This window comes from Chanodichthys erythropterus, chromosome 8 (genome assembly GCF_024489055.1).
Source record: "Chanodichthys erythropterus isolate Z2021 chromosome 8, ASM2448905v1, whole genome shotgun sequence".
NCBI classification, from domain to species: Eukaryota; Metazoa; Chordata; class Actinopteri; order Cypriniformes; family Xenocyprididae; genus Chanodichthys; species Chanodichthys erythropterus.
In genome coordinates, this window is record NC_090228.1 from 19,863,372 (window position 1) to 19,880,540 (window position 17,169).

General features: G+C 36.7%; 1 protein-coding gene across 1 annotated transcript in view; it reads left to right on the plus strand.

Moving 5' to 3' along the window:
- The window catches only part of LOC137023965 (thyrotropin-releasing hormone-degrading ectoenzyme-like), a 190,518-nt gene that overhangs the window by 163,722 nt on the left and 9,627 nt on the right, over positions 1 to 17,169 (plus strand). The window contains exons 13-16 of the mRNA XM_067391096.1: positions 6,012 to 6,159; positions 8,539 to 8,636; positions 8,863 to 8,970; positions 14,814 to 14,981. Of these exons, the coding sequence (XP_067247197.1) occupies positions 6,012 to 6,159; positions 8,539 to 8,636; positions 8,863 to 8,970; positions 14,814 to 14,981 (522 nt within the window). The remainder of the gene's footprint in view (positions 1 to 6,011; positions 6,160 to 8,538; positions 8,637 to 8,862; positions 8,971 to 14,813; positions 14,982 to 17,169) is intronic.

Sequence of the window (17,169 nt, forward strand, 5' to 3'; positions counted from 1 at the left end):
CTGTTAGATACCTGAAAAACCTGTAAAGCATTGTTTATTTTCTTTATCTTTATTTGACAATTGTCCTATTTTTTACTGAACATAGCACATATCGAACTGTACCGAAACCGTGACACTAAAACTGTGATACAAACCGAACCGTGAGAAATCTGAACCGTCCCACCCCTAATGAACAGCAACAGAAGTTACAATTATTACAGCATTAGATGGCGGCAAAGACTGTCTTTATGAGTGTGTCAGTCACTAGCGAAGACTTTTACATTGAAAAGACTGAATTGTTGTGAACACGGAACAAGACACAACTGACAAATGCTTTGACTAGCGCTGTCAGTCACGGGAAAACCCCTTAACTGTTAAAAAGACAAGATATTGCAACGGACATTTAAACAGATTTTTTATTATGAACATAGGACTGACCTGAAGGAAAATGCTCAATCTGAATAAAGGTAATAAACTCGCTCTCTCGATCTCTTTCTCACAATACTCTTCTACATAATACAGGAAGCTTCAATGAACAATATCAATTGAGAACATACAGTTTACGTTGCTAAGAGTGGTTGCTAAGGGTGTTATGTAGTGATACACAGAACTGTTGGGTGAAGCAGTCATTTTATCTTGAATAAAACGCAGCTATTGATCAGAATCAAGGACAGGAACTGTTTTATAATATAATATAATATGATACATATAATGTGAACATAAAATTCACATCAAAATACATTGTATTTACAATACACAATCTTTTTTCTTTTTCTTTTTTTTGCAACACATGGTGTTAAAACAACAGTTTATTTTGGGTATTTGCCTCTAACTAGATATTTTTAAGAAATGAACAGTTGCTGTTAACAGCTCACAGTCATTACTGTGATCACCAGCTACTTGTCTTGACACAGCGTTTTGAACTTCCGTAAAAACGCTGATCTGTTCCTAACCCGACATTAGCATCTTCAGCATCTTTTTGCCATAAAGACAGAAGGTTGTTTTGTTTGTGACAAACATCTCAACACCTGTCCACAATTGTCATTTACGCAAAAAGACTTCAAGAACCGTGCCAGGAGAATATTCTTTTCCTTTGACACAATATTTTTTTGTGCACAGAGCGAGCTTTCATTTGTCTCTCAGTGATGGAGCTTCTTAATAGGCCTGCCTTAAATGCTCTGCTCAAGCTTCGTCTAAATGAGCAACAATTACAGGCCAATTTAGAAGTCAATGATTTATTTAAGAGTCTGTTATGTTACTCTTTATATACTCGTTAATTAAAAATCTGTTTGAATTTCTGAGTTTATTTCAATTCCCCAAAGGTCGCAGACGATCATGCTGCCAGACAACACCAGCTCTCTTTAAAAATGAATCAATGATGTCAGGCAATTTTAAAGAGCCACACACTCTCCTTGCTGTTCTTTTGGAGTGCTATTATCAATTGATATATGGCCTTCATGCAATGTAACATGTTTCCCTGAGGTTGTATGTGCGTATTGGCACATTCCTGAAGCGTGAGAGTGATCAGCTCGTTTATTACTGTGCTCACTAACAGCAGGGGAAACTTCAATGCCTCATGACACTTTTATGGTAATGTTGCGTTCATATTTAATGAACATTTTCCCTCCGACCTTCGATCAGAAAGCTGAATAATTCAGAAATACAAGAAAGAAAGGAAAGTTTTATGAAATGGAGAAACTGATTTTCATGGGGTAACAATGGAAGTGTCTCTAAATATAAATGATAACCATAATAATTCCTTATTTTCCCTCTAAAGAATGACCACATTTTTAGGAAAGAAAAAATATGTATATATAATAGAAACATTAACTTTGAATGAACATTAAAATATAAGACTATTACATAAAAATTCATACTTATATATTTATAATGAGCAACAATTACAGACTGTATGTTCATTAATTACCGCTGTTTAACCAGTGTCACTTTCTAGAGGTCAATGTGACCAAACGAGATGTGATTTGTGCCATCATTCACTTCCCCTTTAATGTGACGTGACAGGTGAAGTCATTGCAGTAATTAATGTGCTACAGTGTCTTTAAGCGCATGAACTTAATGAGAAACACAACATAATTAATGCACATACGAAGTGATTAAGCTCTTGACTGCATCCTTCATGTCTTGTGTGCACATCAATCCTGAGAATATACATTGAATATTTCCATGTAATCAGTGTGAAAGAATGACAGCCGATGAGTGTTTCAAGTGCCTTGGCGTCATTATAGACTGATTAATTGTTTATTTTAATACAATTATTGCTCATTAGACCACAATTTATTGCTTTATTCTGTTTGGTTGACACAATGGTTTTGATTTATTTTCTATAACTGCACAGCTGTGAAGTAGTTCCAGGTTTTTTTTAAGAAGATAACATAATCAGTTCTGTACGAAAGTCATTTAGACATGCTTTAAAATGTTTTGAGCTAAAGAGCATTATTGACTCCAGGCTGTTGAATTATTGAAAATTAATACATATGAGGTAAGGTGTTAAAGCCAATGCAAACCTTAAGCCAGTTAAGGTTTGCATTAACTTTAAATAATTTAACAGTCTAGAGTTTATTGCTCCTGACTCCAATAAATCTGTAAGAAATGTTAGTGTCAGTCAAATAAAGCATTTCTGAGCTCTCATTTTTTAATATTTTGGACATTTTTACATAAAACTGAGCATAAATGTTTCAATACCTTCCATTACCATATATAAAATGAACATTTGACTTCATATTGAAGCCCATTGATCCCTGAACTTCAAATATTAAATGCAGTTTGCAAACTCTCCATTCTTCTCTAATGTATTTACAGGCTGTTCAAAGGAATAAGAACATAGTTCTTGATCTTAATTAGACACAAATAAATTCACCTTTGCTTGACACTATAAACACATTTGCTGCTTTTTTTCCCCATGGAGATGTTGAAATAGTTTTTAATTCATAACATCCTCAATTGTCTCCTGCTATGCAAATCAGTTTTTCTGGAAATGTTAAAAACCTCCTTGGGTAACAGTGGGTGTCTGTGAGTAACTGTGATTAATGTCCCAATTAAGTGTGTGTTGGGTGAATCTGTCCTCTGGATTTTAATGAGTCCGTTTTCAAGTCTGATCCCTTCCTTTTTCGCCTGACCTCCGATTCAGAGCACTTATGTGCATGAAATTATAAGAAACTGAAGGAGGTATCATAGTTTCAAACACGAAAGGGCATTAACCTTTAAAGGGGACCCTTTTTACAAGATGTAATATAAGTCTCAGGTGTCCCCAGAATGTATCTGTGAATTTTCAGCTCAAAATACCCCAGAGATCATTTATTATACTGTGTTGTAAATGCCCGTTTTTGAGTGACATGCCATTTTCGTGCATGTGTCTTTAAAAGCAAATGAGCTGCTGCTCCCCACCCCACTTTCCAGAAGTGGGCGGAACCTGTACAACTCGTGCCTCGGATACTCTGACAAAAACTAACAAAACATCTATTTGGTTTTGATTATCATCTCTAAAAAGACCACGTTCACGTGACATTGCAGTTCTTCATCTTCATGAAAGTTAATTATCTGCAAGCCATAACAGTTTAAACTTCTGCTATATGGTTTTCATATCCGAAGCACGCGCACAGAAAGCTGTCTGTCAGATGGAGTGTTAAACTCTTTGGCCCGGTTTCACAGACAGGGCTTAGCTTAAGCCAGGATTATGCCTTAGTTCAATTAGGATATTTAAGTAGCTTTTATAAACGTACACTAGAAAAAAACATAACTTGTGTGCATTTTGAGAAAAAACAATGGCAGGGACATATTTTAAGATATGTCAGTGCAAGTTGCTTTCAGTTAAAACAGCTCAAACATGCATTTTAGTCTAGGACTAGCTTAAGCCTTGTCTGTGAAACCAGGGGTATAATATTAATTAAACTCTTTAACTCTAAAAGATAATGTTTGTGTCTTTTTGTACTTAAACTGTCAAATACACACAAGGTTATGTCAAAAACACACAAAGTTCACGTAAACACAGACAGTTATGTATGTAAATGTAAACATCAGGGAAAGAAATTGCAGGTGTATATTAGATCTGTGTATTAAAGTGACAGCAGCATAATAATACAGTAGGCTACCTACTGCTATATGCTATTAACAACCCGGTCTCATAGGAAAGACGTACGTGTGGGAACGTTTTTGCGAGTCGCCAAAATGCGTACCAATGTATACATATCACTGCAGTTTCGAACAGAAATGAATGCTAGAGGCATTAAAACAGCAAGCGCTTTTAATCAATTTCATACACAGTTACGATTATGGGGTCAAATTATGGATTAATAAAGACTCGTTTTCACGTCTCCTTGCACAATATTATATTATGACTTCAAAATGCTTTTTTTTACCAGAGTGCACGATTTGTAAACAAATATATTTTGGACTTTGCATCTCTTAACCAGCTCCATATGTTTCGCTTTTCTATCATAACAAGCTTGCTCGGTAGCTCAGCTGATACTGAGTTGTACTTAAGACAAAAAAGCCATGGGTACGAATCCCGTGGAAGGCGAGTCACAGTAAAAGAACTCAGAGAGATCTAAACAAGCTAAAACGGTGTGATTACGGATGCTTTTTATGTCACATTTGCTTTTGTTGACACTATCGGGTAGGTTTAGGTGTAGTGTTGGTGGTATGTTATTTTAAAACTCAATGGAGAGCAAATTTCAAATCTACGGAAGAGGATTAGGGCCAAGCAATAATAAAAAAATAAAACCACCTCGAGATTAAAGTTGTTAAATTTCGAGAAAAAACTCATTAAATTTCAAGAAAAAGTCAAGATAAAATGTTGAGAATAAAGTCATTAAATTACGAGAAAAAAGTCGTTAAATTACGAGAACAAATTCGTTAAATTATGAGAAAAATGTCAAATTTCGAGAAAAAAGTCGAGATAAAATGTTGAGAATAAAGTCATTAAATTACGAGAAAAAAGTCGTTAAATTATGAGAACAAATTTGTTAAATTATGAGAAAAATGTCGTTAAATTTCGAGAAAAAAGTCGAGATAAAATGTTGAGAATAAAGTCATTAAATTACGAGAAAAAAGTCGTTAAATTACGAGAACAAATTTGTTAAATTACTCTCAATTATTCTCTAAATTATTCTCAACATTTTATCTCAACTTTTTTCTCGTAATTTAACGAGTTTATTCTCAACATTTTATCTTGACTTTTTCCTTGAAATTTAACGAGTTTTTTCTCGAAATTTAACAACTTTAATCTCGAGATGGTTTTATTTTTTTATTATTGCTTGGCCCTAACCCTTTTCCGTACAAATCAGAAATGCAGTGATTTGTATAAAAACCAACGTCATAAAACGTACCATAATCAACTGATTTCGAATGCTCTTTCCATGTGGCACGCAAATTATGTGAAGTGCACTCAATTGATTCCAATTGAGTTTGGCATTAGCTGTTTTGTTGTTGCTAAGCTAACGTCAAAACACACTAATGAACAAAAAACTACATAGCACACAAAAATGATGTACTATGAATCTGAAAAAGATGCTAGGGACTATATTCAACTGTTCGAAAATGTGGTTGCTTGTGTGTACCAGGCGGTTAATGTAATAGTGTCACTATGCTTGCTAGCAAACATTTTATTTAGATTTAAGGACTCGTGGAAAGTCTTGTCTTTCTTGTGTTTTTGGTCTAAGGATATTGGCCACCTATCTGTTGTTCCACTCTCATGGGAGGGTTGTAGGCGTTTCTGAAAAGACCGACAGGAAAAAGGAGAAGACATTTGAAGCTTTTAGAAGAGATCTTATGTTTTATGGATTTATGCAAATTGAACACGAATGTAGCCGTACAGGAGAAGCTGTTTTTTTTTGTTGTTTTTTTTTTACAGCGCATTATGACTCCCCACGCAGAGCACAATGCCTGGCAGTTATTCTAAACGAATGATGATGAACAAAATGAACTGTTTGTAATCAAATGATAACGATGTGTCTACCGAAGGGAAATATGCTTAAAATGTGCTGTTATCCTCTTCCACTCTTTCTTCTCTCTAGAGCGGGGTATTTGCCCCAAAACGTCCCCCTGCAGATGATCTCATATTTGTCTCAGGAGACTGAGTTTCTGCCCTGGCACGCTGCTAGTCGAGCTCTTTACCAGCTGGACAAACTCCTGGACCGCACTGAAGACCACAGCCTGTTCAGCGTGAGTCTTTTGTTGTCTGGTGTATTTTAACCTTGACTAGCAAATAAGAAAGTCACAGAAGATATCTAGCAGCACGTCTCAGATGACTCGACAGATCGAACTTCAGACTTCCTCTGATGCTCATACAAAACAACAGTTCACAATGTTTCCAGACACAATGTCTGTTTTAGAAACTCGTACATACGAAAAACAGTGAAATCTCCAGCATTGGTTGTGATTTATTGGCTTATGTTCAGAATAGCATACTACCATACTACTTATGCAATTTCTGCAGTAAACAGTATGCATGTTGTGATGAGTATGCAAATTTTCTGCATGTGTGGATTTTCCATATGAGCTAAGTATATAATGAGGGCACACTGTATGCAGAAAATATTTGTTGTCATTTTTATCTGCTTTTAATAGATACATTTTTTTGAGAAAGACTGAGAAATATTAATAATTGTTACAAAATAAGCATTTTTCTGTTTTTTAAATAGTATGCAGTGTTTACTGTTCAGTGTGCAGTATGCTAGTATTTCATTCTGAACACAGCCTAACATGACAGTGTCAGACGGTCTCTCTGTTTCTCCAGCTTCTGTTTTACCTGTCCACCTGCATTCATATTCATTTATCACTTTGTTATTCAGAATAGCACTCACACGCCTACCCACAATCCCTCAGTGCGCATGAGTCATTTCTGCCCCTCCTCTGTAATGGACGACCATTTAGTGTCAGCAGTGAGTGTGTGATGAATTTAATAGCATCTTCTCTCTGCAACTCTCCTTTATTGTGTTACTGTGAGACAGAGCAGATGTTTAGCATGTAATGCAAGACAGGAAACAGCTGGAGCAAATTAGTCAGGTGCCTTCAAATCATGTGACCAGGTGTCTCAACCTTCAACCTGCGCGCGTTTTTGTGATTTATGAGGACATAAATTTGTATAATGACATGGAGTCCTCATATTTAAAATAGCTTTAAAAACATACTAAACAATGTTTTATTAAACATAAAAATGCAGAATGTTTTCTTTTTTCTGTAGGGAGATAAAATGTACAGTTGGTACAGTATAAAAACCATTATGCCTATGGAATGTCCTCACTAAGATAGCAAAGCAAACGTGTGTGTGTGTGTGTACATATCACTAAATTTTTGTAGTAAAAGCTTGACAGACACACCTGATCAGCTGTATGGTCCACCACAACATGGTGGACCACCACAACACCACAACAAAACAACGTCCTCTACTGCTGCACCAGTGTTTATGTGCTTTTCTCCGTGTAAGTGTGTGTTAAGAATTGAATCGTGCATAGCAGGGTCTAATTGTGATCATTCACTCGTCTCAGTAAAAGGGCATGAAGGAGAGCAGTCATGCTAAATTAGCCATGCCATTACCTGCTGTGACATTTCCCTCAACCGTATGGCGAGTTAAAACACACACACACACACACACACACACACACACACACACACACACACACACACACACACACACACACACACACACACACACACACACACACACACACATGTTTGTTTTTGTGAATTGTGGGGACTTTCCATAGACTTCAATGCATTTTACACTGAACAAACTGTACATTCTATCCCCCTACCCTGCCCCTACCCCTAAACCTAACCCTCACAGGAAACTGTGCAAACTTTTACTTTTTCACAAAAACTCATTCTATATGATTTATAAACCCATTTACATTGTGGGGACCGCTGGCTGGTCCCCACGATGTAGGTGAACTCAGGTTTATATTACATCATGGGGACATTTGGTCCCCACAATGTAATATAAACAAAAGCACACACACACACACACACACACACACACACACACACTCACTCACTCAGTCTTATACTGAATATAATACAAAACAACATAATATAACTTTTAAGCAACATTATGTACAACATTAAGCAAAAGTTTTAAGCAACATTGTCTCATGCTTTTTTAACAAGGACTCAAAGCTTCTGTTTGTCAAATCTTGTATAATTATTTGTCCAGAAAGTTACATACTGTACATATATATATATATATATATATATATATATATATATATATATATATATATATATATATATATATATATATATATATATATATATATATAATTTAAAACATGAATTCATAAAATATTAATAATTTCTGAATGACCCATTTTTGCAGCTTAGTTTTCATAAATAGTCTGGGTGTAAGCTTTGCATATTTACAAAGTATAAAACACATTAATGTAAGTTATATAAATGTAAATCCTAGTCTCAACATGGTAACCATACTGACTAATTTTCTGTCTTTTGTTTTGTACTTTTGTTTGCTTTTGCATTTTTTTTTTTGTGTTGTATTTTTTATTTTTTTATTTTGCTTTACTGTTTTTGTTTTGTTTTGTTCATCAGGACTATGTTCTAAGGCAGGTGGAACCAAAGTATCACAAGTTGGGCTGGCCAACCACTTCCCCTGACGGCTCCTTCATGCAGGCGGCTTATCAGGCCGAGTGAGTCTTGAATTTCATCCTTCTTGAATTATATATTACAGTTATAAACTTATATGTAGTCTAAGTAAGGACACCAAATAGCAAAGTGTAAGCCAGATATTTTCCACCTCAGAGATGGGAATGACCTCAGTAGACATGCATTTAATTTTTCATTTTCCTCTTCCTCCATCTTTAACTTCCTGCTGCTGTACTTCCCTGCTGGTATCCTTCCCTCTTTCCTCCTCAGAGAGCTACAGAGAGAGGTGATCATGCTGGCCTGCAGTTTTGGAAGCAAACACTGTCACCGCCAAGCTGTGTCTCTCATTTCAGACTGGATTTCCAGCAACAAGAACAGGTGAGCAAATTTACAGAGTGACAACCATAACAGTTTTTATTCAAGTCCAGTGTTTCTCATCTCTTGACACAAAAGCAAACAAATAGCAAAACACCATAATGAAGTTTGAGGTTTTAATTAATTGCTGTTATGAGGTAGCTCTTTTTCATGAACTCTTTCTCTAGTCTGTCTAAATAATGGATTAACTCAGATTCACTGAATCGACCCAAAATACTAACAGTTAACACCTGACTTGGTCCTTAACAACTCACTTAACTAAATCAGATTGAAATGCTACTAACAGAAAGCTTATATGTGTGATGTGTAGTTAAAATTGCACATTCAAAAGATTTTTGTTTTAAAGGTGCCCTAGAAGGTTTTTTACAAGATGTAATATAAGTCTAAGGTGTCCCCTGAATGTGTCTGTGAAGCTTCAGCTCAAAATACCCCATAGATTTTTTTTTATTTTATTTTTTTTGTTTTGGGGCATAATTAAATATGCACTGATTCAGGCTGTGGCCCCTTTAAATCCTTGCGCTCCCTGCCCCCCGAGCTCTTGACTATAATACAGTGCATAAACAAAGTTCACACAGCTAATATAACCCTCAAATGGATCTTTACAAAATGTTCGTCATGCATGCTCTATGCATGCTTCGGATCATGTGAGTATAGTATTTATTTGAATGTTTACATTTGATTCTGAATGAGTTTGGTAGTGCTCCATGGCTAAAGCTAAAATTACACACTGTTGGAGAGATTTATAAAGAATGAAGTTGTGTTTATGAATTATACAGACTGCAAGTGTTTAAAAATGAAAATAGCGACAGCTCTTGTCTCTGTGAATACAGTAAGAAACGATGGTAACTTTAACCACATTTAACAGTACATTAGCAAAATGCTAACAACACATTTAGAAAGACAATTTACAAATATCACTAAAAATATAATGATATCATGAATCATGTCAGTTATTATTGCTCCATCTGCCATTTTTCGCTGTTGTTCTTTGCTTGCTTACCTAGTCTGATGATTCAGCTGTGCACATCCAGACGTTAATACTGGCTGCCCTTGTGTAATGCTTTGGACATGAGCTGGCATATGCAAAAGTTGGGGGTGTACATATTAATGATCCCGAGTGTTATAACAGTCGGTGTTATGTTGAGATTCGCCTGTTCTTCAGAGGTCTTTTAAACAAATGAGATTTACATAAGAAGGAGGAAACAATGGTGTCTGAGACTCACTGTATGTCATTTCCATGTACTGAACTCTTGTTATTCAACTATGCCAAGGTAAATTCAATTTTAAATTCTATGGCACCTTTAAAAATACCATTTAAATGTAAAATACTTACAAATATCTTGCAAAAATAGTATATTTAGCATGTTGTTTGGCCTTTTTTGTGATTCGGTGCACCGCTGCATAAACACAGTCCTGCAGGAAACCTGGTGTGGCCTCAATTTAGCATTTGCTTTTTAACCTAAGAAAAAGTACATGGAAAAAAAATCTAAACACATTGATCATTGAGAAACCATACTACAACAGTGACAGCCACATTTCTACAATAATATTGAGGCACAGCGCTGAATAGAGTGTGGCGTGATGGTGTGTAGTGTGTGTGGACGCTTTGAGGTCTGATCAATATGTCCTGCTCATCAACCCAACATTTATACCGTAGAAGCTTTATTTCAAGTGTCCATGGAAACACACATTAGAATTTGTTTTCCCTGCTGCCCACAGCAATGTTCACATTGCATGTATGCAGTATCACACTGTCAAACACACCAAGCCACCGGCAGGCACTAATGACCATAATGGAGAATAAACAAGATTGTGGGTGTGTGTGTCTAAAAAAATTGTCTTACCCTGCACAAGATATTGTGTTTGCCCAGTTTTTAGGAAAATATTTTTGTCTTTGAGCCAAACAGTTGGCCGTATGCCTACAAGCACATGAAAGACCACGCACACAGTTCATCACACGTTGGCAACCCCAAATACATTGGATATTTGCTTGCCGGCTTCAAATTGTGCCCTAAAATTGACAGATAGACCTTAAAAACACACACATATGCTTTATTACACATGTAATGTGTCACATATTGACCTTGGCTTTACGAAATGTGCATTTAATGACTTGTTGTTAAGGTCTCTAACATGACTTGAGCTTCCCCAATAGCAGCAGGTTGCTCTGTTTAAAGTTTTTTTTTCAATATTCTTGCTTTTAACATGTGCAAGGGCGTAGTTTGCAAGATGATGTATTATTTTGTATTATTTTCTTTACTTTTTTGTTTATGTGGCTGTTTTAGATCATGTATGACTTTCTCCATATTGTTTTAAGTAAATTCTCAATAGAATTCAAATGGTTTGCACATTTTATCATCGTTGTCACAATAGGAAAGGCAAATCTTATTAAACTTTTGGAGCACGCTGGTAAATGCATGAACAGTACGCATACGATGATTCGCACGCCACTTATGCATGATTAAATAAACCGGGCTTCAGTCATGTTGTGCTGACAATTGGTCCATTCAGTTTAGATAATAACTTAGTGTTATAAAAGCTCCAAATGCACAATCTTTACAAATAATAGTCTAATTTTAACCAGTTTTGGTTACTGGGGAGGGAGTAACCAAACTACGCCCCTGTGTGAAATACACACACAATGGGATTCAGCCAGTATTTCATCTGCTCAGTCAAAGATTTTCCACTCTTTTGCCCTGACTGGCTCAATTGCTCCGTGGAGTCCAGTGTGAGGTTTCTGATCATGTCTGAACAGACAGGAAGTCTCTATTCTGAACACAATCCCTCCTGCTAAACGTATCATCACGTGTTCGTTTAATTTGCTGACAGACAGTTAGAGCTCATGAAAGTACACCTAAAATGCTTTAGTTTCTCGTCAGCTAGAGTTGTTTTTCTTCTCGACTGCTTCATGTTATTAGTTTTAGCATTCTTTGATACTTTTTATTTGATAAAATTATCATTTTTACTACTTTTTGCATTGTATTGAACATGCCTGCACTGTTCTTAATTGGCTTTCAAATTGTGCCATTTTCTTCTGACCTGACAGCAGACGTTTGGATCTGCCAGATGTGTCCTTCATTCTCCTTTCTTTGAAAATGACCTCTAGTCCTGCTGGGATAATAAAGAGAATCTGGTCAGTTTGATATTCAGGGATGAGCAGCACATAAAAGAGGAATGTGTTTGACCTTTATGTCTTTTTATGGTTTAGGTGATGATAATGTCACAGGAATGACCCAGCAGTGTTTATGAGCTGCAAAGAAAGGCTTCAGATCACTGTACAGCCAAAGACAAACACTGACAAAACCTCCTTGTGTGCTTTATTGATTAAAAACAAGATACCACAGACTGAAAAATAAATAAATAAATAAATAAATAAAACAGGGCTGAAATTAAAGTCAGACGTTTCAAGAGAAACTGCACCAGCTTTTTTTTTTTTTTTTTTGTATAGTGCATCAGATCATTTTAGCCTCTATTTAAAACAATAAATAAATGTTTTTAAAAAAACTTGTGTTCTTAAATGTTTTAAGAACACAAGTTTTACCAGAAAGACTCAGAGGGCAGGTGAATGTTTACATGGCATTTATTCCATAAAGTATTAACAGATGGTAGTGAGCTAAAGTAATTCATGTCTAGTTTTATAGAAAAGTTATTTGGCTTAGGCCCCGTCATTAGTCCAATTCCTGGGGCATGCAGATTCGGCTGATCCTGCCTGAAGATGAAGGTGGGGCAGGGCTTACCCAGGAAGAATGGGAAGGGGAGGAGGGGAACGTCAGCATCATCAGCTGTGAATGTAAAACAGAGAGTTCAGTGCTTATATACTCCAAGTGTCAAGCAGTGATTGACTAGAGCTATTATTATGAATGTATGCCATTGTAATCTTCCTGTATGCTACAAGCTATTATTGTCTCACAGACATATAAGTTGTAGAGTTATATAAAATCTCATAATAACCATTTGTTATAAATGTGTTGCCTGCACACAGCCAAATATTACAGCAAATCAAACCATTATATTCAGGTTATAATATAAGAAGTAAGAACTGGATTTATGGTCAGTTTCAAAAAAAAAAAAAAAAAATCTTATAAAAGTCATGAATTTTTCAGATATAATGGCAGCTAACGGAATATCACGGATATTATTCGTTAACTGTGTTTCTGAATTCACTCAGACTTCCTGTCAGTGGCAGTCATAAACAAGACATCACCTTCACAGGTGCGGAAATTTCAGTCTATATGCTTCAATTGGATGTGACATGACATGATATCTCTGTATTGCTACATTGAAAACTCCCAGAAGCTCCGACGGCTCATCCAGAATCAGCAGGTCTTTATTGCGCTTTGTTTGAGCAAACCAAAAGTTCAGTCATTGTATCGCCACAGCTCCTTCAGAAGTTTAATGTTATTTCTTCTTCCTGTACAAATATTACATGCATCGCCTCACAGCCTGAGATACTTTTCTCTCTGTGTTGCTTGACTGTAGACTGTTATTCGTTTCTAAGATTTATAACCAGATGATATCCTGGGTCCATTGAGAGCTCTTACTTATGACCCGTATATCACTAGTCTATATATATTGCACTGTGATTCATTTTGGGAGGCCTGCAGTGATGATTCGGTTCAAATTTTCCCCACTTAAATATGACCTCAGAAAATATCATCAAATAAGATCAGCTGGTGTTATTATGAACATTTCTCGCTGTGACAGAATTCAAGTGATTCAAATTAACTGCAGACAGCAGAAGACCACTTGAACCAAAGTGGTCCATTTTAAATCTAAAAGTGTCTTTTCATTTAAAATTATAGACAATGGAAAACTTGAGTGAAAAGAAGAAACCGCAAAATTTTTATTTCTCACATAAGCGTACAAACAAAAATACACTCACACTGTTTTTTTATTATTCTTCTGGAGGTGAAACGTTGATTTGTGAACAACCCTGAGGAGTGAGGATTCCTCACACTCGGGGCCACCGCCACATGATATGCATGTAAGCAAGTAAATACAGAAGAAATATGGCAAAGTCATTTTGGAGTGCCACACTTCCTGCTGCCAACAGGTGGCGCTATGACTATAACCGAAAATTGCCATGTAAATGTCTTTAGGCCAGGACTTTTATCAAACATGTGAAGTTTGGAGCAGATCGGACATTGTATGCCCAAGTTACAACAACTTCCTGTTTCATGGCGAAACTTTGTCAGGCTGACACGGACACGCCCTTGAACAAAAACTCAAGATCTTCACAATTTAACTTCGCAAAGGCCTTTAGATTAGACTGACTAAATATGATGTTTACCTGATAAAATCTCTAGGAGGAGTTCGTTACAGTACAACGTCTGGAAATGGCAAAAACTGCAAAAATTTTGCAGAGAAAATTCAAAATATCTCACTTCCTGTTGGGTTTTCAGATTTTGCACCAGGTACTTTTTTGTAGGTATTGGCTATTACATGTGTCTACCAAATTTCATACCTGTATGTGAGAAACAGCGCGAAGGGCGCTTAATTGAAATTTTGTAAGTGCCGCTATCAAGCCATTTTGCCACACCTAATTCTGAAACCTATATCAGATAACATATTTCACCGCTTCTGTTGCGTGTGCAAAATTTCATGAGTTTTCAAGCATGTTTAGGCCCTCAAAAATGTGATTCATTTCGAAGAATGATTGACTGAGCAATTACAATAGGGTCCTCACACCATCAGTGCTCAGGCCCTAATTAAAGTTTTTACTCCACCAATACAGTTGTAAATGTTAAATGTATTTAAATGCTAACGATATCATTTACTAGCTGTTCATCTCAATATATCAAACCATAAATGTGAATTCAGCTTTCGGTCAATCTTCTGTCCCACAGGATTCCACCTAATGTTCGGGACATTGTGTACTGCACAGGTGTGTCTCTGATGGATGAGGACGTGTGGGAGTTTATCTGGATGAAGTTTCACTCCTCTACAGCCATCTCTGAGAAGAAGGTTCTTCTGGAAGCCTTGACCTGCAGTGACAACATCTTCCTGCTCAACAGGTCAATCAACACTCTTTCCCTTCATTGACAATGACATGATGAGGCAAAGAAAGTCAAATACCAAGTTACTGTAGCATAACACACTGATCAATCAGTCTTAGCTGAAAGGTTTAGCATTTAAAACAAATCTTTCAAATTGCCATTTTATTGATAGCAAGAAGTATCTGGAAGTCTCTGGACCATGTGTGGCACTCCTCTGACTATAACTCACTTCATAGTTGCTGTACCTCATGAAGTAATCTGATTCAATCCCTTCCACCACATCATGTTGCTCACACCAGCAGAGCTGCACTCACTCCTCTGACAGGGCAGTAAAAACAATGACTGCCATTGAAGCTTTTCCCAAAAGTCTCCACGGTGCCCTAAATCCTCTCCCGATTCAATAGCAGGATGAGGACAGTGACGGATTACACCCTGTCCAGGCCAGACGAGGATCTCAGAGCCCACACATATTCTGAAGCAGTTCCCTCAGGATTCACTTCGGGTTTGACATCTCCATTTATTGAGTTGCATTTGGTCATTGTTTTATAGATGCACTGAGAGAAAGAAACTTGCCCATATAAAGAGACCCACCATGACCCCTCTCTGCTGTGAGTGTTCAGCACTCAACAGGTTCATTCCTGTGGGAATCTTCAGCATGAGTCTGTTAAGAGGGATGTGGGTTACCTCGCTATAGGAAGAAGATAAATAGCACTGCGCTTAACAAGCACACATTTATATGCACTACATCCAAACATCTTCAACTTCATGTTGAGATACCATTCATCAAATTACAGACAGCAAGGAACCTTTTCATTTTTTTGTATTGTGGTAATTACATTACTTGAAGGTAAAATCAAGTCTTTCAAGTGATCCATCAGTGATCCATGACTTGGCTGTCATACACAATACACCTAGATACAAAATCTCAAAGTCAGACAGCTGAACCATGAATACAAAATCTTCTGCAGGAACCTCTAACATTATCCTACAATACAAACACTTGAAGGATATGTGATTCTGATGGTAACTTATCAAGTAGCACTCTCTGTGTTTCTGTATCAACATTCATTTCAACCAATATGATTGAAGGGTTTGGTTTAGATATTAGATATAGACATAGGGTTGACATTGAAGCTTGAAATATAATACACCAAAATTCCTTCTGATTTAATGGTAGTTATTGGCAGTCATAGTTGAGAACAGATCATTTAAGTCTGAGTCAAGACCAAGATCAGAAGAGGGTTGAGTCTGAGACAAGACTGATTCCACATTCTCCTGAATCCATAACAAGACCAAGAAAATGAAAATGTGGTCTTCTCATTGACTTGGGAGCATGCTGACTCTGACTCCACTATAGCACTGGTTATTGGTTAGGACTGTGTATTTGGACTGTGTAAATCTTCCTACTTAGCAAAATCATAGTCACTTTCTGAGGGAAGAAAAAGTTCAGTGTTGATTCAGTTCCATTTAATAACTGTAAAGTTCATCAAATATGTAATGAGTTCAATTCATCTAGAAAGCAGCTCTAGAGACAACAATGATGTCATCATCCAGCTCAGTTCAGTTCTCATCCAATATTGTCAGTACAGTCAAATCAATAATACTGCTGAATATTATGTGTCCACAACTAAGTGTGACAGTGGAAAGGAACCCAAACTCCATTGGTTACAGAAATGTAGAAAAAAAAACAGGTTTAGTCCATAGGGGTCTGTTCAGAGGATTTGTCTGGTTTTTCTGGTCTTTGCTGAGGATTTGTGCTGATGGCTGTCATGTCAACAAGGGCTTCACAGGGGATCTGTCTCTAGGGCTTGTCTAGTTGTCATGGTCTCTGCTGATATTTTAGTCTGTTGTGGTCATCACTGGGTGCAGGTCCACCATCTGTTCTGGATACGGACTGGATCTGCTTGACTGTGGAAACTCAGGATAAGAAGAAACAGATATATAAATATCAGCGTAGAAGCCATTCTTCTTATGTTGTAACAAGTACATTGGGTATTATGGGAAGAGTTCCTGGTTCCGCTTGACCCAATTTATGTAGCCTAATAATCCTTTAACAGATTTGAATTATAGAAATGTAATAGTGTGTTATGTGTATGCTATGGGTCTTTAATCTAGATTTAAACTGATAGAGCATGTCTGCCTCTCAAACAACGCTAGGAAGGACTGTTTCGGAGTTTGGCTGCTAAAAAGAAAAAGGATCTACCAC